The 25,658-nt window shown below is 39.8% G+C and overlaps 1 protein-coding gene across 1 annotated transcript in view; it reads left to right on the forward strand.

The window, feature by feature from the left end:
* Positions 1 to 25,658, forward strand: part of LOC139289770 (protein MTSS 1-like) — a 48,264-nt gene that overhangs the window by 13,280 nt on the left and 9,326 nt on the right. The window contains exons 4-7 of the mRNA XM_070911400.1: positions 18,855 to 18,939; positions 20,663 to 20,754; positions 20,977 to 21,051; positions 22,393 to 22,404. Coding sequence (XP_070767501.1) covers positions 18,855 to 18,939; positions 20,663 to 20,754; positions 20,977 to 21,051; positions 22,393 to 22,404 — 264 coding nt within the window. The remainder of the gene's footprint in view (positions 1 to 18,854; positions 18,940 to 20,662; positions 20,755 to 20,976; positions 21,052 to 22,392; positions 22,405 to 25,658) is intronic.

Genomic DNA, 25,658 nt, shown 5'->3' on the forward strand with positions numbered 1-25,658 from the left:
AGACATCAGGCCACATGAAACAATGTCTGACAAACAAGCTGTTACCAAGAGTGTGAATTTGCTGAATGGAAAAATGTGATACTCCAGGCAATAGGGCAAGGAATCTTTAGTTATCTCACAATTCAATTAGATTTCAATTGAAGTTGCTATGAATCGATGAATTGATCACAAAACTAGTGTTGCATAGTTAAAAGTTATGCATTTAGCTTGCTGTTTCACATTTTATAAGCAGAATCTCAATATATCCATAACAACAACTTTCTTCATGATGTTGAGTATAAAGCTTTTATCAGTAGGGAGAATAAAGACATGTTGGACTCAGTTGATTAATCTTGGTTAAACTAAACAAGTTAAATGAGCAGAATGGCTCCCATTGATTCACATAACATTCTGTCAATAATCTTCTTACTTCATTATTACCTCCCCCAATGTGAATGTGACTTCACCGCAGTATATAAAAGTAGCCACCTGTGGAGAGCCCTCTGAAGTCGTTTTTTGCATCAGTGCTCAGTTGCTGTATGTATCTACAAGTCCAATTATTTCCCCCCACCCCTACTAGGCAACTAAGCAGTTTAGAAAACATTTGAAGATGGACCCGGTGAATCTAAGTAGTGTACAACCTCACGTAGAAGACAAATTATATGCTGCATAACTTTCATTCTAAAGTACTGCTGCTTACTTTCATTATACTTATCTTGTACAACCTGTTGTTATTTCTTTAGTTGTTTTTTTGTTAAATACTCAAAAGTTATCTTTCTTTATTTTAAGAGCAAAACAAACCAACCGCATATTTTGTACATTAATTGCATAAAGCCAGACCAATAGCTTTGAGAAAAAACTTGGTATCCCATGATCTTCATTTCAGGTCCTTCTTTCAGCTGCTGGCTGAGACAAAACCAGGCGGTCTGAACTGTATTCCCTCCCTCTGAAAACTTGAAACTGCACTGGTCATTGGTGAATAATGACACAAAGCCCTATTGAATCCATGAGAGAGAGAGAGAGATAAAGGGAGAACAGGGGAAGAAGAACAGAGAAGGCAAAAGAATAATCCTCCCTCTTGTTTCATCAAGCGCCAGTTCATTTTCCATGTTGATCCCCTCTGTTTTGTATCAAATTCTAGTCTGTCATAGTTCCTTCTTCATATAATGGGCTTGTGTGTGTGTTTCTGTGTGCCTATGTGTGTGTCTTTTTTTAGCTTGTTTGTGTCTGTGTGTGTATGTGTGTGTGTGTGTGTGTGTGTGTGTGTGTGTGTGTCTTCATACAGTATACCAGTGCTACCTCTGGTATTCCATTCACCAAGTGAGTGTGAGAGTGACTGAGTGGGTGAGTAGTGCGATTTCTTTTCCGAGTCGGCCACGGTGAAACAGCTGACGGCAACCAGGCTGCACAGAGAGATGAGGTCATTCCATTCAACAGACTAGACAAGGAGAGCAGATGTTAAAAATAACACAATTTTGACCCTGTCCAAGAATTGCATATTGTTGGACTAAAAACAGACAAGAAGTTAAAAAAATTATCTCCTCAAGGGCTGTTAACTTTGATAAAGTTGAATTATGACCTACCTTTAAGTGACTAGACTATAGCATGTTACTGGTATGTAGACAGGGATGTCTGCATACTAGTAGAAAGACTGTGTAGCATCCTAACATAAGGTTCACATAAGTAGCAAGCAAGTTTTACCAGTTTTGAGACATAATTAGATGGCTTGTTTGAGTCTTCCATTGACCCATATTTAAAAGGTACTAGTCGTGGCCCACAGAGAGCTTGTACTCTGAATTGTCATGCAGTATGTAGTACACAATTGACACAAGTGACCTGTGGAATATGTAATGTATATGAAACATTATGAAGATTGGTAAATTATATATATCTGTCACTTGCTCTTGCTTATTGCATGTTTAAAAACACATTAACATACACACTCACACAACAAAGAAATTGTCTCACAACACCCATAGCATAATAGTTTGTTCACGGTTATAAAAATAACCGAGCCTGCGTCACATGTTGGTTGGCAGCTGTCAGGACACTGTCTCTGCATGTAGAGTGAGTATTTATGTGTGCGTATACAGTACGTCAGTATGTCACAGTGTGCTGGTGTGTATATACAGTATTAATCCCAGCGGCTCTCTCAGCAGCTCTAGTGAGTCTGTTTGGACACGTCTGACTCGGTAGAGATGAAATAGACACCTGCCACAGAGCTAGCATGTAGAAGCCTGTTGGATCTATTTGGACCTAAAAAGATTATTAAGTTGTACAAACGTGTTTTTAGAGCCGATAATTACTTGAGTCCTCAGTCACCGATCCAGTTATTCAGATTGTTTTGAACAAGAAAAATTCATCTTTCAACAGTCCATATTACTAAGATTGTTATATATGCAGTTAGTCCTTTAAAAAGTTCCTTTATTTGTTGTATAACACAAAGATGAAAAATAGATTATTCTTTCAACAACAATGCATAAGATTAAAAGACCTAAGACTTTTAACAATGCATGGTAATATCCCACTGTATTGTCAACATGAATATTCCTTTGAAATATATTTTGACATCGACCTCGGTTTGCCTACATTAACAAGCCAGACATCTTATGATCCTGATGTAGATGTCTACTGTAGTATTGTTACGCCTTCATAAACACAACAAACAAATTCTTACACACTTCCTGTCTATTTGAAAGAATACCAGCTATTGTTGTCATTATTGTGTTTGCGTTGTCATTATTAAAATAATTGTTGTTATCCAACTTTACTTCTTTATTACCCCAGTGTCTGTCCCTCTTACCTGACTGCACCTGTTTTTAATTTAGATTAATTACAGAAAGTGGCAGCCATCTATTTTACTTGGACCAGTGGTGAAAAACAAAACATCAACCAAACATAAACTTCACTAGTTTGTTGACTGGAGGCAGCCCAGTATGTCTGAGTAAGGTGCAGCCTTTATGAAACTCATTGATGATTGATTTTTGGTCTCTCGGTAGACATGGAGAGGCGGAGGATGGGGGTTATGGAAATCTACAGTATGAAGTAAGCTATAATTTTCTTAGTGTAAGGGTGTGACTGAGAATATTGGAGTCAACACTAAAGTTAGGCATGTTTTAATGAAAATAATTGATCCAGTAAGATAATCTAGTGGTGATTTCATCATACTGGTATACTGGTTGAGATTCCCTCGCCAAGTTCTCTTATTGCTTCATATTTGCCAGCTTGATTCTCGTTGTGACAAAGTGGCGGTGCTACATCTTTCTGACCTCTATACACGAGCCTAGCTTCAGCCCATTGTATAACCTCGCCCATTAACATCAATCCCAACCCTCCTTATGGAATGGCTTAGTTCCACTGAGGCCCTTGTGTGCCTACAATGAGTTCAACACCCAAAAATAACTTCCAATCTAGAGGTGTGTATGTTCTTCCTTTTGTACTATTTGCGGTGTATTTCTTACACATTTTCAAATAAAATGTCTCTGAAACAAAAACAGAAGATGACATGCATATTGGATAAATTGTTGCTCATGCTGTGTTGTTGTGTTCAGCGGATATTCATGGTAAGTGGGGCTGTAAACCCCAGATGTCTCTCAAGATTTACCTTCTACTCTTTCCAGTCATCTGGTAATGTACTTGGTCACAACTGTTAGCTATTATGTATGCCTGTCACTATTATAGGCATAGATAACATATTTACATATGATCACACACTTTTCAGTCTTCGTAGTTGATGCTTTAAGAATGATTAAAAGCTAAGCTATAGCTACAGCATGCATGGCAAAAAATGAATACACTGAACTTTAATAAGGATGTATGTCACCCAGAACGCTGGGTTGTCCACAAGTGATCAGTGTGTGTGTGTGTGATTTGAGTGTGTGTGTGTCGATTGTCATTTGTGTGCAGGGGTTTAAGCTTGTGGATGCATGTGTGTATGCACAGGCAGGCAAATGCTTCACATATTTATTGGTGTGTGTGTGTGTGCGCGCATGCCCTGGTTGTTTCTCAATCAGGCCTCTGTTCTCTCTCTCTCATCACGTTTTACTGAGTGACGCCTGGGCCATATAATTACTGTGAACTAATACACATCTATCGTATTTAGATTAAAGTAAAGAAGTGATCCAGTTGCAGAGTCTGAAATAAGTAGACGCTATCAAGCCCTTTTCCTTTTGAGCTGCTCACAGTAACTCTAGATAATCCAGCAAGTTTTACCTGAATGCAGATGTACTTTACTTGACAGGTTCCAAGACAAAATTGGCATTTTCTGTTAAATGATCATGGACACATTGACTTTCTAAAATTAATTATTAATTATTATTTGCACGAAACTTTTGTGGAACAGACTTCCAGACTAATTCTGTCTGAATTTTGCTCAGTTCTCTAAGCACGCTCTGTGTGCTCTACCATGGACAGACCCCCATAGAGCTCCACGAAAAAAAAAAGTCAGGCCTTTTCCTCTTTGCCCCTCTCAGTTCATGGTTTGGCCTTTGTGACAGAGCAGCCTTAGATCCTGAACTAACCCACTGTCTCAATGCCCTCTCTGAAAGGGCTCTGTCCTCTTTTCCAGTTTCAGTCCAAGACCAGCCTGACCGTATACATTTCCTGTCCTCTCTCCAGCCCAGACCTAGATCCCAGCCCCCGGACAAGCTCTGTGCCTCTCAATCCACCCTCTGTTCTATTCTGTTCGCCCTGACCCCATCCTGGGAATCTTACAGATCACTGGAACCAGCAATTAAATCAGTTAGTGGGTCAAATACACAGACTCACGCATAGACTCACAGACTAATTCAAACTTACACACTTGTATGCACAGCACATGTAGAGATTCAATCATACAGACAGAAATGCACAGAATTATCTCTGCCTCTCTCAGACTCACAGACAAAAAGATTCCTCAGGCTGATTTTGTGCTGTCTTTCTGCTGTTTGAGAATGTATGGTCAAACTCTTGTCACGTCTCATGGTAGACTCACTTCTCTTGCCATTTAGTAAGCACTATAAAATACATTAACTAAATACAAGGCAGTATCTTTGAAAGATTTAGCCGCTACCATCTGCTTTGATACGAACATATGCCTCTGAGTTAGACTCCAAAATGCCCTTGTTATGGAGTTAAGGGAGACAAATGTGTGAGTGTATGTTTTTCTGTGTTTGTGTGGAACAAAAAGGATAAGACACACGACAGAGAGAGAATGTGTATGTTTTCGAGACACCTTTTTCGTGTGTTTGAGCAGAGAATCCTTTGTGCACTTGACTATGCGTGCCTGCAATGTGTGTCCGTGCAAGTGTTTGTGGGTGTTAGAGCTGTTTGCTCTGTTTTTGTTTAAACATAAACCCGGTTAGACCAGAGAGCTTTGGATTTGGAAGATCTGACATGCATGCAAAGCCAAATTCAAAACACATTTCGTTTAGCAAATTAACCCCAGACCTATGTCTTTCTGAGGTGGTTTGATAGGCATTTATTAATAAGCAAGTTGCCAAATTGTTACTCCTGTCTGATGGAAAAAATTAGTCTTATTATATTATATTAGATTTTCTTTTCTCTGATAAATCACCTTATTAAGTGGTGGACATTTCCCAAATGTTCACCACTTAATATAAAGTGATTGCACTAGGCTGATAACATCTCTTCTGTCTGCTTGTGTGTGTGTGTGTGTGTGTGTGTGTGTGTGTGTGTGTGTTACTGAGAAACTGAGGGCCACCAAGCTAGTTCACTCTGTCAGGACACACGTGTGTGTGTGTGTGTGTGTGTGTGTGTGTGTAATTGCATCTGTCTGCTGAGTGTGTGTGTGTATACACTCATTTGATTACCTTAAAGCACTGGCCTATGTGTGTCTTTTTTGTGTCTAGCTCAGTGCATGTGTTGTGGCTGTGTGTGCTAATTTTAGGTTTCTCTCTCTTTACTTGAGCACACTAACACAAGACCACATCCCAGAAGCCAGACTGTGACCTAACACAGTCTGCCTTTGTTCTATACTGCCATGCACACACTTATAGACTCACACTGGATTTCATAGAGATGGTTAAGCTTACACTCCGAACGCTGCCCTCCAAGGCCTTGGTTATAGCCAGATACTAAATGACTCAGAGCAAGCTTAATCTGGCCTACTGAGAACTTTGTGCCTGAAAACTTTGGCTCTAAATACAATGATTTTTATTTTGACAAAGACTTTGGCATTCTTTGCTGCAGCCAGAAAACTGAAATTTAACAAGACAATAACAAAAATAACAAAATTATATTCGATATCTCCAGAAATAACTGTAACACGTGCCAAGACAACAAATAAGTGAACTTGTTTCCCATTTCCCCCTCGATAAGTATTTGATTACTTTCCCAAGAAGCAAAGTCATTTGAGGTTGCCTGTCTGCTTTCCTCTGTCCATTCCTTCTTTCTACTCTTTCTCACTTTATTTTAACCTTATTTCGGTTCCTCTCTTTCTCCATGTCCTCCTCTCCTCTGCATTTGCACCCTCACCTCCTGTCCGTGCCCAGGCTGTCGACGCCAGGTGTATACACAGCCGGTCTGTGACAGCAACACCAAAGCATTTGCTGATTATCACCAGGAACTCTCTGCTGAGTTGAAAACTCCCCTCAAGGACAGAGAGAAAGATGGGAAGATGGAGGGGGGGCAGATACAGAGGAGAGTAAGAGCTAGGTTGCAATGGGAAGGAACAGAAATAAAATGCATGTTTGTGTGCTCAGATTGTCCGGTATTTCATGTGTCATACTTGAAAATAGAGTGCACATTTGCATAAACGTGCAAAGATAGAAACACACATGCACAGTGGGTTACCATCATCAGCCTGTTGCTGTGTAACTGGGCAGGTGAGCCATCTGCTGCAGCATGACCATTGAAGGTGAACTTGGATGAATTGTTACCTCATTCAGTCCTCCCTAGTCACTGAAAAAAAAACATTATTCTTTTAGAGTAAGGTAAGGTGACCGTATACTGTGCATTAAATGTGTTGAATATGGAATCATTTTAAGCTAAAGTTTTTTTAATTTAGGAATACAATGACTTCAGTAAATGTGCAACAACCATGCCGCATGCCGCTATTTAAATAGATTTAATAGGTATGAGTTTGTCATTGAGTTTGTGAGATAATACAGCCATTGTATTGGTAGATAGATGGGTAAATAATGGTTAAGTTCAGTCCATTCAAGTTACTCAGTCAGCGAGTTGACTCAGTGAGCTTTCAGTGTCTGGATTGTTCCCTATCGTCCCATAGACACTTCATAAAACACTCTGAATGAATGATGTGTTTGTGTGAAGAGTGCATATATATGTGTGTGTATGTGAGCGTGGGCGGGCGGGTGGATGGATGTGGGGTGACATTGGGGTGGAGAATGTCCCCTAACCAACTCTTTGACAGTAAAGTGGGCTCTCACACATACACAAGCACACATGCACACACATAAATGCATGCAAAGGCTCAGACACACACATGGTAGATGTAATCTGGGGGTCATTATTGCAAACAAGGCAGTGTTGTGTTGTACTGACAAACAGTTCAGTCTCTCTAGTGTGTGTCTGGTTTACATTATCACCAGTGTCTCCAAGGCTAGAGGCCTCTCAGCCTCTCTCCCTACAGGGGAAGGAAAGGTCATGGGCGCATTCACATGCTAAGCGTAGAAGGTGAAAAGCCAAACGTAGATATTTTTGATGCCCTGTATGGTTTCAAAGTGGTAAGTTAAGCTAGAACCTGATCTTGATTGCTTTCATGTGTCTGTTAATTATACCACAGACTCCTGTCCTGTTTCTAACTTCGTTAGGGAAAAGCTTTTTACTCTTAATTTTTCAGGGTTTTTCAGGGTGGATTTCCCCTCAGCAACCAACGTTTCATTTTGTAACACTTTTGAAAGTCACTTTCTTTAAACATCGTCGTTAAAGGTCAAATCTTAATGTTCTTTCTTAATCAATGTCTAGGCTAAGTTTGGGCTGTAACAGTCGAAGGGTTTCAACCATCTACAAAAAGACATTAAACCCATGACTTGAACTTAACTGTTTGGTATAGACCATAGCGAATATTGACATTCTTCCCTATTGTTGATAAGATTATTGTATTGTATGTTACTTGTCAACACTGTTAAAGCTGTACTTGACTGAGCATCAGTGTGGACAGCTAATGGATGGTGACTGTGTTTTGAACCGCATTAAAAACAGTAGAAGGTGTTGTCATGGCTCGGTAACAGATATCCTATCCCTATTTGATTTTGTCTTGGCAGAAAGCTTTCGATGTGATATTGGTAATTGAATCCAGCGATTTGTATTTTGACAAAAGTATTGGGGAACTTGAGAGTAAATAGTATAGTAGAATATATTTAGTGTACACTGCATATAGGTGCACATTGTCTACATAAATGCACATTGTCTATACATGTACACCCCAGTTTTGATACCAGATAGTATTTGCTATTACAGTATTACAGCAACAACAGTAATTTCCATAGTATGGTATTTTTTGTTGTGTAGAACAGTGATTGGATAATATACATCTGAATAAATATTAGATACATTTATTCTTCAATGATACATCATACACTAGAGAGAATAATACAGTGCCGTTCTTTGTGCACACCCATATCAAAACAGCATTTTGGCTACTGTTAAAATATCTTCAAAAATGTTGCTTCCAAGTAAACCTCTTGCATAAACCCCTAAATGGGGTATTGACAGTATCGAGCAGTTATCTTCTCTGGGCTTTTTCAAGAGCAGGTGTCTACAAGGTCGTAATTCTTTCTATGTTTTAAGTATACCTTCTCCACCCTTTTTTTTTCTCTGTATGATTTACACACACATGTTGTAACAAAGTTTTCTATTGCTGATGTTTTTAAAAAGTTGTATTATTGTATTCTCCGGCAGTAAGACATGTGTAGGTACGATTTGCACCTAAAACATGACTTGAATATCTCTGCCATGGTCACAATGTAAAGATTTACAGAATTGCAATTAAACTGAATGTGAGAGTAATGCAGGCAACTTTGGCCATGACTTTAGTTTTGCATACAAGACGAACGTGACTCACACCCTGTGACTCAGACCTTAGTTTGTTTAGTTGTTGTTGTGTTGTGCAATGGAAATGTGAACCTGTCCTCCTCACTGTAAATGATTAACTGTGACATCAGACGTTTTGCTGCTTGTTCTGACCATAGGCCTACCTGATTCTGGTCTGCACTATTCACCGAACAGAGTCTCATTTCTCCAATAAATTTGGACAAAGTGCTTTAATGTTGGCTTATGCTGATTTGAGTTTCATGGTTGGATTGTTTTACGGGTGCAGTTATCATTGCCTCTGCTTCTCAGTTCTGCGTACCACAAATATGGATGGCAGTACTCAACCAAAGAGGCAATGAATTTAGTTCATTGGTAGAGGTCCTAGTAAATCCTCTCTGTCTATCTGTCTGTGGAATGTGTGTCAGACCATAAAGGGAGATTAGAGAAAAAGTGGGGCACCAGAGCCTGGAAAAGAGCGAGAGTGGGCTCTAGGGTAATCTATTCTCTCTCTCGTTTTCTCTCTCTGGTCATCTTATGGCATGCTTAAACCCCCTCATCGGTGGCTTTAATTGGTTAGATTCTGGGCTGCTACATGCTGTGTAGAACAATATGCAGGCACTGGCTCAGTGAATGAAGCCCCATATTGCAAGTTCCATTACAACTGATGTTTTTGCATTTAAGCTTTTAGAGGTTATTTGTTTGCACCATATTTGATGCCTTGAATGCTCATGAGGGAGAAATGTAATGGCACATGTGGTGATTTATATTGTCTGAACGTCCACTGGCCGTAGGTTTATCATCGAAAGCCTGTGTATTTGTATTCAACCTTTCATACATAGCAGAGATTGGGCATTTTGCCTATATACACACTGCCCATTATTCCACACAAGATTCAAGAATGGACTGTGTCCCTGAACATGCAGCTCTGAAGAGCTATGGTCAGATGGTAACTACCCGGTACTGTACGGGACTGTTGGACCATGCACATTTTTTGTTATTAAGATGAGTGATTTTTTGCAATTTACTATGTTATTCTTCAATGTTGAGTCAGTAGGGATGGCTTTGCAAGGATGCACCAAAATGCTGTATTTCCACCATGGCCTTGACATTCTCTACTTCTCTTTGAACATTTATTTATGTCATGACTTTGACCGCTCACTGAACTGGCCAACTGCTTACTGACTGGATTAACTTGGGCACCATGTTAACATTATGGTACTACTTTCACAGAGACATCAGAGACGAGGGGTTGGCGCAGAGGACTAAGCCAGTACAGAAAGAAACCAGAAAGAGAGAAAACAAAACTGAGCACAGAAAGATTGGAGTGTACGATAGAGAAGTAGATCAGAGAGAGAACAGCTTAAAAGAAGAAATCAAAGGAATACAGTAGAATAAAGGGGAGGAGGGGAGGGGGCGAAATTTCTCCATGACCTACATTTGCATTGCAATCTACAGCTTAAGCCAACATGTGCAGTTATGACATAGCGCTGTAAGAGTACAGTAAGCCAGTTGGCATAAATTACCATATCAAATCTGCCTGGAGACTGTTTGCTGGCTTAGGATTTCTGTCTGGAGACCACCCTCATACTTTGCTCTTGTACTCCTCTTGTACAGCAAGAATTCTGGAGATCACACTACCATAATGTTCCCCTCTGTATGACAGTTTCTCCAGGCAGAAGTGTCTTGCTGTTTAATGTCTCTGACAAGAATACTTGTTTCATGTCATTCAATGACCTACTGAAGACTATGACCCATACCCATACCAATTCAGCTGACTTCTGGCATCTTCTGTGGTGATGCTCTGCAAGGCCTGTACTGAAGCCATCCTCATTTATTTCTTGTTTTGGGGGCTTTTCTGCCATCAGTGTGGTCTTCAGCAAGTGAAACACCTCAGGTGACTGACTCGGCCAATCAAGAGCATGCCACTGTTTGGCCATTAAACACTCCATGTTTGCTTTAGCTACAAGTGTAGGAATTCCTGAATTAATGTATATATTCTGGCTCATTTAAATGGTAACAGTCCAATAGTAGACACAAAAGCCTCTAAAAGAGGAAGCATTTGATAGCATTTTGATGTCAAAACATGCCAGCTGTGTTGCCTAGATGATAGTTCCAGTGATAGATATCAGATGCAGAATATTAAAAGCTTTAATGATGATATGTTGGGCCAATGGAAATCACTGTTTCTCTGTAAACAAGGACTGGATGTGCAGCAAATGTGTAAGATGAGAAATGACTCACACAGCACACCACAGAGTGTGACAGGAAAAAGGATGGTGGCATTTTGTAGACAAGAGCTTTGCATTCTTGTTATCTTAATTGGTTCCCATCCATTGCTTTAGTATCTATTGAAACCACAGTGCTGTGAGACAGAAACGCTGAAAGAGGAGGGAGGTAGGGATACAGTAGGTTGGTAAGCATCCAAACGAGAAAGAGACAGACACAGAGAGCAATGGGTGCATTTGTCAGCTATCTTTTCTTGTTTATCTGTGGCCTCAAGACCTCGTTAGCATTCCCACTGCAGAACCACACGGAGGTGATATATTGTCACTCTCAAATAATTCCTCTTTGTCTCTCCTCTCCCCTTTAACTTCAGTTCTCTTCACATCCAAGTCCTTAAGAAAACAAATTCAACATATATCCTTTAAAATGTATACAGCATTCATTAGTATTGAGGCTGCAGCTGTACAGTGGCACACTGACACACTTACTGTTACCAGCCTCGGCTGTGTTTAGTGTACATCAGTCCAAACTCCAAAACAAAAAAGTAATGTCTAAATCATCTCTGTATACATCACTCATTTGTCCCTCTTTCTGCTGCTTGTACTTTCCACGCCGATGGTGAGATGACAGAATAGAGGAGTGCAAAGCAAGTGAAAAGCAAGAAAGAGGACAAGTGAGTTGTAAATTGGATAAAAGAAGGGATGAGATGAGAATAGGCAGATGGGCAGTTGGGAGGGCAAGCAGAGAGAAAAAAAGAAACAAGATCAGGGCAGAAAGGGAGGGAAAAATAGATGCACACGAGGAGAAGAGAGGGGAGGAGATTGGGGGGGATACAGCCTTCAGGAGAGGAGAGTAATGTAAAGGAGAGAAGGGATATGGGAGTGTCATGCATTACTATTCAGGATGCATTTCACTGCATTGCAGTGGCACACTGACACACTTTCACAACTACAGTTTACAGCGAGTCTCATTTGGCTCTTTTAAGAATACAAATGAATATCTATGTGGGATTGCAGTCAGTATTATGTTGATGATATAGTCACTAAGCCACACATCCAGCTGTCATTCACTATCTGTATAAATACACTCATTTGACTATGATGCAAACCACTGACAAACAGCATCATGGGTTTAAACCTGGCTAATGATCCTACGATCATCATCCTAGGGTTTTTCTCTTATCTCCTCTGTCAGTGTTCAGTGAATACGGTGCTATATAGTGAGAGAAAAGGCTGGTTACAGTCCTTATATGTCCTAGGTTCTGGGCTGAGTGTGGACATTTTGTTATACATGTACCAGTACAAATTCAGCTTTACTTCAGCATTACTAAATAAAACCAGATAATGCTCAACTGATTGCACACAAACACAAAGTAAATTGAGCTTTCACATTAACCCACATAAACACTAAAAAGCAGAATAAATTGATATATAGCACCAATAATATTACTATTGTTATGTCAATATCTTTTGTTGCCTGTACACAGCTCTACTTTAGATACGTACCAACTAAAGTATTTCCCAGTACAGGAAAACCTTGAGGACTGAAAACAGTCATTAGTCACTCATCGTTTTATTCTCTCTTCCTCTAGTCTTTTCTTTCAACTCCTCTGCTCTCTGCTCTCATCTTCTCCTCCTCTCCCCTCTGTCCTCCTCTTCCCTTCTCCTGTCTTCTGATGACAGCTGCTGGGAGCTGTAGTCAGACAGTCCAGCGTTTTTGTGTGTCAGCACTGGTCACACTGCAGCAGGTGCGTGTGTGTTTGCTCGCCCACACATTTGCATGTGTTGGTGCCCGTTGACGGTAGACTTGCTGACTGTCGTGTGTGTGTGTGTGTGTGTGGGTAGACATTGTAAGACAGACAAGCTGACTATCTGTCAGCAGCTATTGATGAATGAAGAGGTGAGCTTGGTTCCCGAGGAGGCCAGGCCAACTGACTTTTATAAGCCCTTAACCTTGGAGACTCTCCTTACTTAACCCCTGTACCTAGTATGAATAGTATTGTACATTTATTTCGATAATGTTTTGATCTGTCGTTCTGACTAATTTATTCCTTCATTCATTCACTTTTTTCCAGCTTCCTTAAGTCCCACATTCATTACTCCTCACAATCAGCCACTTTGTTTATTGTTTATTGATAAATGTCATTGTAGACTTACAGTATGCTACCAGCCTGACAGAGCAGAAATATAAATCAATGAATGAAATGCTATCCTGGATTTGTGCTACGTGGGTGGCTCCATCTGTGCATGCCAACTGCTCAGCAAAGGACTGTGTGTGTGTGTGTGTGTGTGTGTGTGTGTGTGTGCGTGTGTGTGCGTGTGTGTGTGTGTGATGTGTGATATGTTTTCAAAATCATTATACTAAGACATTAGATGATTCAAGATTCAGGTCTTTCTAATACACTTTAAAGTTATATAGAACAAACACATTTTTGTTACAGTTTGTTGACAAAACTAGTGACTATTATAGAAATTAACATTATAAGTATGAAGTTAAAAACTCACTATCAATATCCTTGTTGTCTGATATACTATACAGAATATGCTGCAGTAGTTTACCACAAATAGCAGCTGTCAGACAACTAAAATAGTATAAAATGGTGATTTGACTTAATGTCACCTGTGCAAACTGTAATTCCTGTGCTTTTACATTAAGACTGTCAATCCAATCGCTAGTTGATGTTTACAAAGTAGTCTGACAAGATAAACATAAATACAGGTTACTGACAAGAGTTGTGTGTATTAGCCGGAGGCAACGAAAAATTGGCTTCTTAACATTACTGCTACATAGCACACAGCCGTGCAACCACACATCACCATTTTTAAAAAAAATGTCACTGCTCCTTTTTCGATGCAAAAAACCCCAGCTGTATTTGATTGAAGGAAAAGATGCATTTTTAAATTTTGCCAGCTTAGCGTTGATGTAGCCTTAGTGTTTTCTCCCACTCTCTAATTAGATCGCCTCACCTCTGTCCAGCTGGGTGAGTGTGTGTGTGTGTGTGTGTGTGTGTGTGTGTGTGTGTGTGTGTGTGTGTGTGTGTGTGTGTGTGTGTGTTTATCCAGCTGTATGGTCTCCAGTCTCTTATCAGTGTAACCACTGGCCCGTAGTTAACAGCGACCATCTGGTGCCCATATAGAGTTGGTTTTAGCTAGCAAGACTCTCTGATACTCAAGTCAAAACTACCCCGGCTGAATCACTCGCTCTCTTTCTCCTTTTTTCCTTCTCCCCTTTTGCTCTTAAGTGTTTATCCTCCTTCCCTCTCTCTTTCTCTTCTGTCTTCTGTCTTCTTTAACATTTAGCTCTCCTACCATTCCCTCCCTTCCTTCCTTTCCCCTCCTCCCTAAATCACTCATATTTCTCTCTTTATATCAGTTTTGACTCCATCCTCTAATGGCAAGCTGAGATCTGTGTAAAGATGCACACTGGCTTAGTGTGTACCACACTTTCTTTAGTGGGTTTATCAGAAATTAACAATGGTTTTTGTTTTTAAAAAAGGGCATAGGCTTTACGTCTACATGAGTACCTTTTACTATCACTTGAATACATGAAGGCGTATTACAAATATGGCAGATTAAAAGAAAATAATTGTAGTTGTAGTGTCAGAAATTTCAGGCTGGATAGTTGGCAGTTTGGGGGCCACATAGAGAGGGTCAGAAAGGTGAGTTGAGCTATGTGTTATCATTCTGCAAATAAATGTGTATTGTATTGAAATTTTACTGCAGGTACTGTATAATCTGCAGATTTAGGAGATAGGAGATGATCAAACAGTGTCATATTTCTGGTGTCGTATTGCTTAGTGCTGATTGATGCCGTTATAACTGATGGTTTAAGATTGCATCAAATTGTGTCACATTCTCATGGCAACCTGAAAGGTAGTCAGGTTGCTATGAGAGGGAACTTTGTCCTCCCACCTTTTTTTAATCCTGTGGAGAGGATGAGTTACATTGCCTGCTGCCTTTGGGAGATTTTGTTCTAGCAATTGAGTTTGTTGCAAGATTAGCCAAAAATAAACAGTGGTCACACACACCAAATGTTTTATTATAACTACAGAGGCTACTCATCTTAAAGATAGCTGATAATAAAACACTTTAAGTTGACAAGTGCCTTTTTTGCAGGATAACCTCATATCAACCTTTTAATCTGTTGTCCTTTCAAAGTCCTTTCTTTCTAATGCTGTCTTACAAAATGCACACACAGACAGACACACACTCTCTGTGTCAGCATAGTGTGACATTCCAAGGAACAGTCTCGAAGGGGGTTGAGGACAGAGACAGACTTGGCAACTAGACATCAAATTGCCATACCATCTCTCTCTCTCTCGATCTATCTATCTATCTATCTATCTCTCACTCCCATACACACACACACATAGACACACACACACTCTGACAGAAAACTATCACCTCTGTCACAAATGTCCCAATAGACTATTGAGACACTAGTTCCCACCGAAAGCTGAAATATCAGGAACCAAGACAAAGCTTTGTTAGGAAAATTAGTGGTTTCTTAGTCTTACAACCTGACACACATAGGGACAAATATTGTTTTAAACTAAATCATGCACTAACTTTTTAAAATGTGTCAGTTTAGCATCGTTAGTACACAGATGCACCAAAGAGTGGAGGTTATAGCGTCTCTGGGTACGTGTGTGTGTTTTCAGCTGGTTAAGTGTTGGTGGTGTAGGTATAATTACAAGCCTCCGAAACAACCATGTCACACAGCAGCTATTTCTACTGACAGCCAGCTATGCCGCTACACACACACAAAGCAGCGGTCTGGCCTGGCAGAGAAGCATTTGAGGCTTGCTTCTATATGTGTGTGTGTGTGTGTGTGTGTGTGTGTGTGTGTGTGTGTGTGTGTGTGTGTGACAACTGGGGCTGCCAATGCAGCTATTTCTATCCAGGGGTCACTCAGTGCTAGACAGAGTAGACGATGTGTGTTAGCAGCCACTTTATCCTGAGAGCAACCAAACAACTTTCCACAAACAGGGCAGATTGGCCTGATATCAACTCTTGGCCAACATCCTAAGCCTTAACCCTTCTTCAGACTGCATGTAATATGTGAGCTCGTAATATGACAGAAATATGCAAAATCAAGTAATCACAAAACTTAACATCAGCCAAACCTCTTTAACACAATCTGTGAATCCCTGTAACACGATTGGAGCCCAAGTCAGATTGTAGCAGGCACACACAATACACACACATACATATACAGTTTCCACGGTAACTGGCAGTCATAGCAGAGGCCACATTGACTAGCTGCTTGCTGTGAGAGGGAAAAACTCAATTAAAAGGCTCAGTTACCTGGAATTTTTGCCCGTTTACGCTCATGGCATGGGAGGAGTTGCTCTTTTATGCCCGTCTCTTGTATGTTAGCAGTAGTCTCTTTCAAATATGACTCCTTGAAAGGAAATGTGTCATTCAGTGGAACTCTATTCAAATGGAAGTGGGGTTATTGCAATAATCTCACAAAATCTGACTTGAGTGTGAGCTACAGTTTAATCTAAACACACCCATAATGGCGCACCTGTGCATGTAGCCAAGAGCAGATGTTGCTTCTCTCATATGCCTCATATCAAATCCAGGAGTGAGGGTGGGGTAGTGGCAAACGAATAATCAGCTGAAACCAAACTCCTCCCTTGACAGCATGGGCTAGAGCTCTACAGTATTTTTCTAATGAAAAACGTTTGCCAGCACTAACTCCGGCTTTTTCCTTTGGCCGTATGGCCTCCCTGTGGCACTGTGGCATCTATCAGCCACACCCTCTAGAATAACAAGCAGTCATAGTAAGGGAGAGGTAGGCAGATGGATGGATGGATAGGATGACTAAACAAGTCAACGCAGGAATGAATGAGCATTATGGTGTTGTATAACAGAAAGGTCTTTTATGGCATGTAGTAGCCACACCCACTGCAATAACAAGCACACACAGTAAAAGAGGAATGGATGAATGAATGGATAGAGGGAAAAATGTGAGGCCATAATGGGCTCAATGGGACTGACATTAAATTATACATTGTTGAAAGGTACGGGAAAGTTGTAATTTGCCATCTAGAATGGCTTAATTTACTGTCACTGTGTTATAGTTTGTCTATGCCTTTCACTGAGAAGTCAAAAGCACAGTGAGCTAATTCTGGTCTTTTAGAAGAGCAGGACAGATGCAGATTGTCTGAAAACCAGTTCTTAGACAAACTGTTCATAATCACACAGAGACTGAGGCTAAAAACTACGAGAAGGAATAACTATGCTGTTCCACTGCTTTAGTTTTGGAATAGAAAGATACACAGCTCAGTGAAAGAGACCAAAGCAGAGGAGATTTAACACAAAACTTGTCCTCCTAGTGCTGATTTTCACATTTTGAAACACTGACAAAATATTCTGCATCGATGTAACTACTTTTTTTTTTACACACTTCATCCACTTACCATTTCTTCAAACATGATCCTGTCGGATTTAGACATTCAGTAATTTGGAAGATATGCTCCAAACTTTGGGCCCAACTTTTTCCCACTCCACTCCAGCTACAGATCGCCTTAACTCTGTCCAGCTGGGTGAGTGCGTGTGTGTTTGTGTGTATCCAGCTGTAGCTCCAAAAAAACCTCACACAAATATAAGATGTTCCTGCCATAGTTTTGCTTGGCCTGATCACATCAGTATTCAATAATAATTTTTGTTGAATTTTAACTCAGACCACTTGAAACAACAATTTAACTTTGAAAGTTTGTCTCAATTTACTCATTTCTCCCATTGTCGTCTATAAGGATTTTTTGTTGCCCCCCAATTACCATGAGTGAGTGTTGTAGGCCAAGTCAGCAGCCTCTTGCATTTGTTTTGTCCAGCCTCTAACAGAGTAATAGACAATTCTGTGTGGGTGAGTGAGTGACAGCTCTGTGTGTGTGTCTCTGCATGCAGCAAGGACTGTGCTGACAGCAGAATGGCTTGCTCTGTTGGAGGGGATTCACACTTCACATCGGATCATCACAACCAAACTGTCTCTAACACACACACAGGCACACACACACATACACACACACACACACACAAACAGAGAGAGTGTCACTCTGTTTCTGATACACTGAACAGAATGTCTCAAGAACTCCACACAGTTTCATACAATATCTCTCTGCCCCCACCTTCTCTCTCTCTCATGCACACATACAGACAGACAGTGGTGCCTCAGTCCCACAGAGAACCCAGCTAGCCATACTGAGCAGACAGACAATAGTTCTGTCAATCAACGTCAAATCTCTGCTTAGCTGTCCAACCTGAGGCCCTCCAGTGGACAGCTAGTTAGCTTGTGTGACGGAAACTGACACTAGCCTCAAGCACATTTACTAGGCTCCAGCTCCAACTTACCATCACTTCTCCCGACCTGAATATGTGTGCAATTCGTAAATCCATGTTTCCCACTGATTATCACAGTGGAGAGAGTGGGGTCAGTGAGTGCTTGTTTAAGATGTTTTATTTAGAAAGTCCAGCCACAATCATTTAGATCTAACATCCCAATGTCTGTATTTTAGCACTATGCTAATGCCTTTTCTCCAGTTACCTATATATTTATAGATCCTGCTAAAAGATGCAGCTGCAGTCCTGAAGTAATGGTGTTTTCTGTGTATTTTGGGATAGTCATTTGATGTCTTTTTTTATGTCTTTCAGGTGGGACCAGAGACATTGGATCAGCGTTGACCAGGATGTGTATGAGACATCGCAGCATAGAGGCTAAGCTCAAACAGTTCTCCATGTAAGTAACATCGCTGTTTTACCAGCGTTGAATACACAAAGTAAAAAAGGTAGCACACATACACAGATCTTCAGGGCAAAGTTAACTAATCTCAATTTCAACAATTTATTTTGGCCATGTCAAAATTTGTCAATTTATTTTTTAATAAATGTATCTTTAAATAAGTTGGTGAAATTGAGATTAGCCAAGTTTGTCCTGAAGATCTGTGTGTGTGCTACCTTTTTACCTGTGGGTATTCACCGTTGGAACTATATGGCTTTGGTTTAGCACCACAAACAAAATACAGGGAAGGTGCGGCCTTCAAAGATCTAACTATTACTGTTTACCCTTACTGTTACCCTTTCTTCATCTCAACCACAGTACTATTGACATTTACCAACATACAGGATCTTATTATATTATATTATTATTATACAGGGCGGGGGATTTCATTGGGGTAAGCTTGTCAATAAGCCCCATCACGGTGGTTTGGCTGAGCTAAAAAGGGAATATTAGGTAGTTCATATGTCCCGCAAAAAATCTCCCCTCTACACATACTCAAAACCTGCCAATTTGAAGTGATGCAACATTTGCTTATAATGTGATTTTTGAGCTCTGATAAAAAAAATTGTCAGCACTATAGATCTTTTCAACTTACTGACTGTGTTTAAGTTTATTTCCTTTTGCAGTGTTTTTTATATTAGTAACTCACAGTTAGCGTACATTGACCCAAGCTGCTTCAATAGAATTGTATTTCATATGGTGTGTATTGGAATTGTTGTCTCACTATGTCTTGACATTTTGTGTGTGTGGGTGAGAATGCCCCTTGTCGTGGAATGCTGGCAAAGAGACAATTTGTCTGGCAACACAAGCATCTATAATGTTTCAGTGTAGTCACACACACACTACATCTCTCTCTCACACTCTCTCACAAACACACACTACACAGACAAGGGGCTCTCTAATTTCGGGTGGCATTTCAGTAGAGATTCCACTTGGATCTCCATAGCAGGGGCTGTACACAGGGGGGCTGTGGTCACCGTCCACCCACCCACTGACACACACACACTTTGGAGAAATGTCTGCAAGAGGGAGAAGTCTAATTTTAGCTTCATGTACTAAGCCTGCAGCTGCCTACCTCTCAGACTCACAGCCTCTTAAACACACTCACAAATACAAGACAGGCACAGTTGGGTAATGATTGACAGACATGACTGCACAAGCTTCTTACTTCCTCCTGTGACACACAGTCAGACATAAGCAGACTTGTTCTTCTCTCAGTCTCTGTTTTTTTCCCTTTCTCTCTGCCTGTTAATGATTGACAGACAAGACCATACAGTCTATAGACAGAAAAGCAAACCAGACCTAATTATTTTCATGTCTGACGATCTGTCTGCTACTTTATAATCAGGTGACAGATATAATGACAGTCCCTGCAGAGCAGGTCTGTAAAATGTAAGTAAAATGAAACAAGAGTCAAAAGTTGGTGGCTGGTATTTTACATTAGCTCCATTTGTATCATGTTTATAAAGGTTGTTCAGCCATATGATTGGCCTATAAAACTTATTTTGTATACAATAATTAATTGTAAATCAATTTAAATAAATTGTAAATCCAAGCAGTTTGTGTTTTAAATGAATAGTGACTAGTTTAGATTTTAAAAGATTAGTCGTGAATATCTACTCAAAAATGGTTTAACTGAACTGACCTCAGATTATAAATAAGTACCATTCTGTTTTCGCAGGGCCTTCCTGGAGGGTCTCATCAACCCTCTACAGGAGCAGATGGAGGAGTGGAAAAGAGGAGTCAACACTTTGGACAAGGACCATGCTAAAGGTAGGACAAACAAATGTAACCACACACAAGAATATAACACTACATGCTGATCCAGAAATTACTTTGTCATCAGGATACAGCTTCCACATTTTAAAGCAATGTAAAGTGCCAATTAAAGTACTTATGACTTCAGCATTTTGTTTGTTCTTCTGTCACACAGAATATTACTAAGTATATGAAAACTTAGTTATCTTACTTTGTTACCTTGTCCCTCTGAACCAGAGTATAAAAGAGCCCGGCAGGAAATAAAGAAGAAGTCCTCGGACACACTGAAACTTCAGAAGAAAGCAAAGAAAGGTAAAAAAAAAAAAAAAAAACATTTTTGATTTAAAATGATTTTTAAAAAAATTTAAATGATGGAGAAATTTATTGTGCAGACATAGAAACTAAGTATGGGGATCACACATTTAACGACTTGGAGCATTGTCTGCCAAGGCAGTGAAAGATATCCATCTCAAGTGTCTGTCAGACAATTTGTTCAGATTCAGTTCGTGGAAAGCAAACAAGTAAAATGCTTTTGTGATACTCTGCTAGTTTGCAGCTTATTCAGGAAGCATGAAACTTGAGTCTTTTAGGCCCCTCACACTAAAAGAAAAGTAAAAGAAAAGCTATACTGTATGTCCTACAAGAAAAGGAAAGGCTTGGATTGTTGAAATTAAGTCAATGGCTATGTTTGTGCCATCATTAGCCAGACCTGAGGAAGATGTGGTTTTCATTGACCTCTATGAGAAACTTGCAATCTTCTGTTTTTTGGATGCTAATACAGCTAAAATTAGAAATCTTTGGTCTGCCTGTTGCGTCAAGTAGTGTACACCAGGATAGAAGAAAGAAAAACAGCAACTCATCTACTGATGAATTCCTCCAAATGCTATCTTAGTTAGTTTTATAATATGCACCTGGACTTCAGTATTTTAGTTTAGTTTGATTTATGCTGTACTGGATTAAAGATGTCTATGTGCAAAAAGTCAACATTCAGGACTAAGATCTGATTATTAAAATCATAAAAAGCTTCAGGCGTGGAAACAAGGTGGGAAGGAAAATGCGAAGACGTTTGTCCTTACTGATTAGACTTGTGCAGATCTAGTAAGGCTAAACATTACCTTACTTGGTAAACACACTCTTGAGAGGGCAGCTGCTTTTTCCTTCTGCAGTTCTCTTGGCTCAGGTTCTACATAAGCATTCACCTACCTAGAGAAAAACTACCATACACAAAAAAGGAATTAGATGAAAACACTTCCAGTATATTCTGGGATGTTTATAGTTTCAGGTTTGAATCAGTGGAAGTCTCACATTCCTAAAGTACAAGAAGAAAAAAATGGTTCTTCTTACTCCTACCATGCAGTGGATTTAACTTGGCTTAGCCTGTTTTTGCATTTGTATTTTTACTAAGATTTACCAACTGTATCAGTATCACCTGATACTGGATGGGAAACACTTGATAATGGCGCTGCTTTAAAAAACATATTGGTGCATTGTTTTGGTTTTACATCCTACAGTGTTTAAGCAGGCATCAAGACTGCACCCTTGGGTGACAGATTAGTGTTAAGTGCTGGCACTCTTTCAGTTGACTTGGATCTTTTTCCTTCCCTTGTCCCCATGTGGTTCTGATATCATCCTTCTCCTTTTGCTGCACTGCAGCTGATAATCTAGGTAAGTCAGTTTGTGGAATAGACACACTCTCCAGGTTGTTGCGTATGCTGTAATGCTTAACCAAGCGTCTTGGTTGCATTTTGTGAGGAAGCCACCATAGATATTGAATTTTATGCAAAGATTAAACATGTGTGGATGCTGCTAAATATTTCCTCAACAGATATAGCAACTATTGGTTCCAGTCTATGGTTGCCAATACATATTGGCACATTAAGATATATAGTTGTGCATCTATGGTCCCCAACAGGTTTTTACTTAGGATACAGAAACTCAGGGTCCATCCTTTTTTATTGTGGCCTCTTCTCCTCTCCTTTATTTTCTTATGGCTCATTCACTTTCTGTAGTTGTGGGTTAGAAGCCCATGTTAGTAAGCGCCTGAAGTAATGAAGTGTTTGTGAAAAGGAAATTGAACAAGAAACAGAGGTGGGTCAGCACCTGGACTCTGACCACTTTAGTGTTGAAATAGAAAATAGGCTTTCTTCATTGAATCAGTATCACAGTAATAATAAAAAACATGCTGTGGTCTGAAGAAGAAAAAGAAGAAAGGAGATGAGGTGGAGGCCTCAGTTGATTTGAGGTACAGTCGGCCCCGAAGTGGTGCAGTGGGTGGCTCCCTCTGCTTTACTGGTCCATTTCTGGAGTGTTACATTCATTTCTACAAACTGTCTGTCTTTTTTTTATCAGCACTGTGGTGTCCGCCTTAAGTGGTGTCCATGCTGGCAAGTTTATGTTCCTTTGCTCTGCTCACACGCACACTTTGTCTCGTCTTCAGCGAGCCACCTGGTAAATAAACCAATAAAATGAAGTGTTGCCAGATCAAAACTTTAACTTTAGAAAATTGTAATGCTTTGTTAATTAAAAACAATGAAAGCAGATGATTCAGAAACGTTTTCAATTAATTACACTTATTGGCATTTAAATTTTAGGCATTGAAGGGTTCCTCGCCGTAGTTCACCTACAGTTTGTGACATCAGGTTATGATAGATTTCGGGATACACTTCTTGCTTGAAGAAAGCGTTTAACATTGTTGCTGACAGGTAGGAAATGAAAAAGATATTACTGTCCTTGTTTGCTATACATTGAAAATAAATTTTATTTTGTTTGGCAGTTTTTTTTAAGAGTTTCCTCATTGTGTAAGCAAGATAACACCACCCAGCTCACCTAACTGCACCTGGTCCATCCAAAACGTCTGTGAACTCAATGATCTCTTTATCCCAGAATTGCACACAAACATCTAAATCAAGTTTAGGAATACACTACTAGTTTTAGTCATACCACTTAAAAGAAGAGCACTCCATTGACATACAGAAATAACACCCCACCTGTGTACTTGTGTTGGTGAGTCTATGTCTGATGTGTGATATGTGTCTTGTGAGGGTGTTTTTCTGACCTGAGACCCCAGCCGAGCTAAGAAACAGCCTGTGACTTCAACCTAATGCAATCATTGGTCATGTGAAAGCTGGTGCACCTAATCTCATTTGCCTGTGTGTGAACCACACAGTTAGTCACTGAATTTCTAGCAAGTTGAGTTTGGTAAAAACAACTGTAGAACATCAGGAAGATTTCTGAAACTCAATGTTATGTTTTAACCCTAAAACCCTCTGATAAATAATAGATTGTACAACACAGCAAAGCTAATAAATAGGCTACTGAACATCTGCTCTACAGTATTTTGTGTACAATCATATCATTTGTCTGTGAGTATCACTTCAAAGGTGTCTCCTTTTCTCTCAAACACATATCAGAACTTCTTTTCCTTGCTTCCACAACTGTGTTGATGAGCAAATTAGTGACTCACATTAACCTAACAAATCTATCTAATTAAGTGATTATCTGAATAATGACTGGTAAAGTGCGGTAGTGTATGTTAGGGTGTGTGTTTTATTTCAGAGACTAGTGTGTTGGTTCAATTAACAGACATACAGACACAGGACACATCTACAGTATATCATTGCTAAACATTGTCTAAACAGTAATATACTCAATGTGAATCCAAAAAGTCAGCCTACAGTATGTGTCTTAAGCGCTAACTATCCTTAAGTGAACAGTGAAACAGCCTGTGAAATATGTTTCAGGGGGTGGATTTGTTCACAATGCAGTCCGTGCCCACTGACCTTCAATGAACCTCAGTGTTTGTTTGTGGTTGGAGAGAAAGAGGAAGTAGTAATCAGGGCCTTGTCATTCACATAGTTGCACAAGCACAGATGCACCAGTTATGGCACAGAGTCGCGGAATGTGGACAAACCAAGGAACAACCCATAGCATAGACAAAGTTGTAACATAACAGAAGCTTAAGTTCAACACTAACAACCCCTCTGCTTACCACAAGTTGACATCTCATGCCAGGATGTGCCTGCATTGTCTCAGCACACATGTGTCCCTGTGAGTGTGAGCAACCCTCCCTGTAATTATGTCTTTTACATCAACACAGCTGATTGAGTAATGGCAATGGCTTTTGGTTAAATATTAAAAATATTTTCCAGTGGTCAGCTGAAAGTAGTTTATAATATGTACCCTTTATGGTCAGTTTCCACATGAGTGCTATGAGTATCATGAGTGTATGCATATTTGGAATTGGAAGTGACCTCATGATTCACTTTTAAAGGGCTAAACTCAAATATCACTCAGTAATTAAATAAGTGAAGGTATAAGGTGCTCCTTGATGGGTCAACCTTGAATATAAGTACATGTGGGAGTAGGGATGTGATGCCGGATATGATAATGTTAAGCGCTACTCAAGATACTCATGGGTGCTACCAAAACAGCAACAAAGACAATATTTGGCTTTCCATCTGTCTCAGACAAAGTACCTCAACTTACAGTAGCGTCTTTCCAAAACCACTGTGGTTATGTTGAGAATACAGTTTGCCAAGACTTGAACTAGAGGGAGAAATCCAGAATACAATATACTACCTCATTTTACTGCATGCCAAGGAGACACCACATCATCACTGGCTTTGGGACTTGAAAGCCACTTTTCTACATTATCTAAGGCTTAAAGTTTTAAACATTTTTTATTAATCTTAAAAAAATAGTTCAAGAAAACACGACTGTGATGTGACAAGAATATTTCTGAATGTTACGTGATGTAAACCGCTGAGTGTTACAACAGAGCCTACATTTATTGTTATGGCAGATATTGAGCATTTTGCCATAAAGAGTTGAAATTCTGTAGTTTCAACTGTAAGCTATTTTACTTTATAGATGCACTTGATACATTATTTTTTTTTGCATTACCTTCAATAACGATTGAC

Source organism: Enoplosus armatus, chromosome 9 (assembly GCF_043641665.1).
Source record: "Enoplosus armatus isolate fEnoArm2 chromosome 9, fEnoArm2.hap1, whole genome shotgun sequence".
Classification (NCBI taxonomy): Eukaryota; Metazoa; Chordata; class Actinopteri; order Centrarchiformes; family Enoplosidae; genus Enoplosus; species Enoplosus armatus.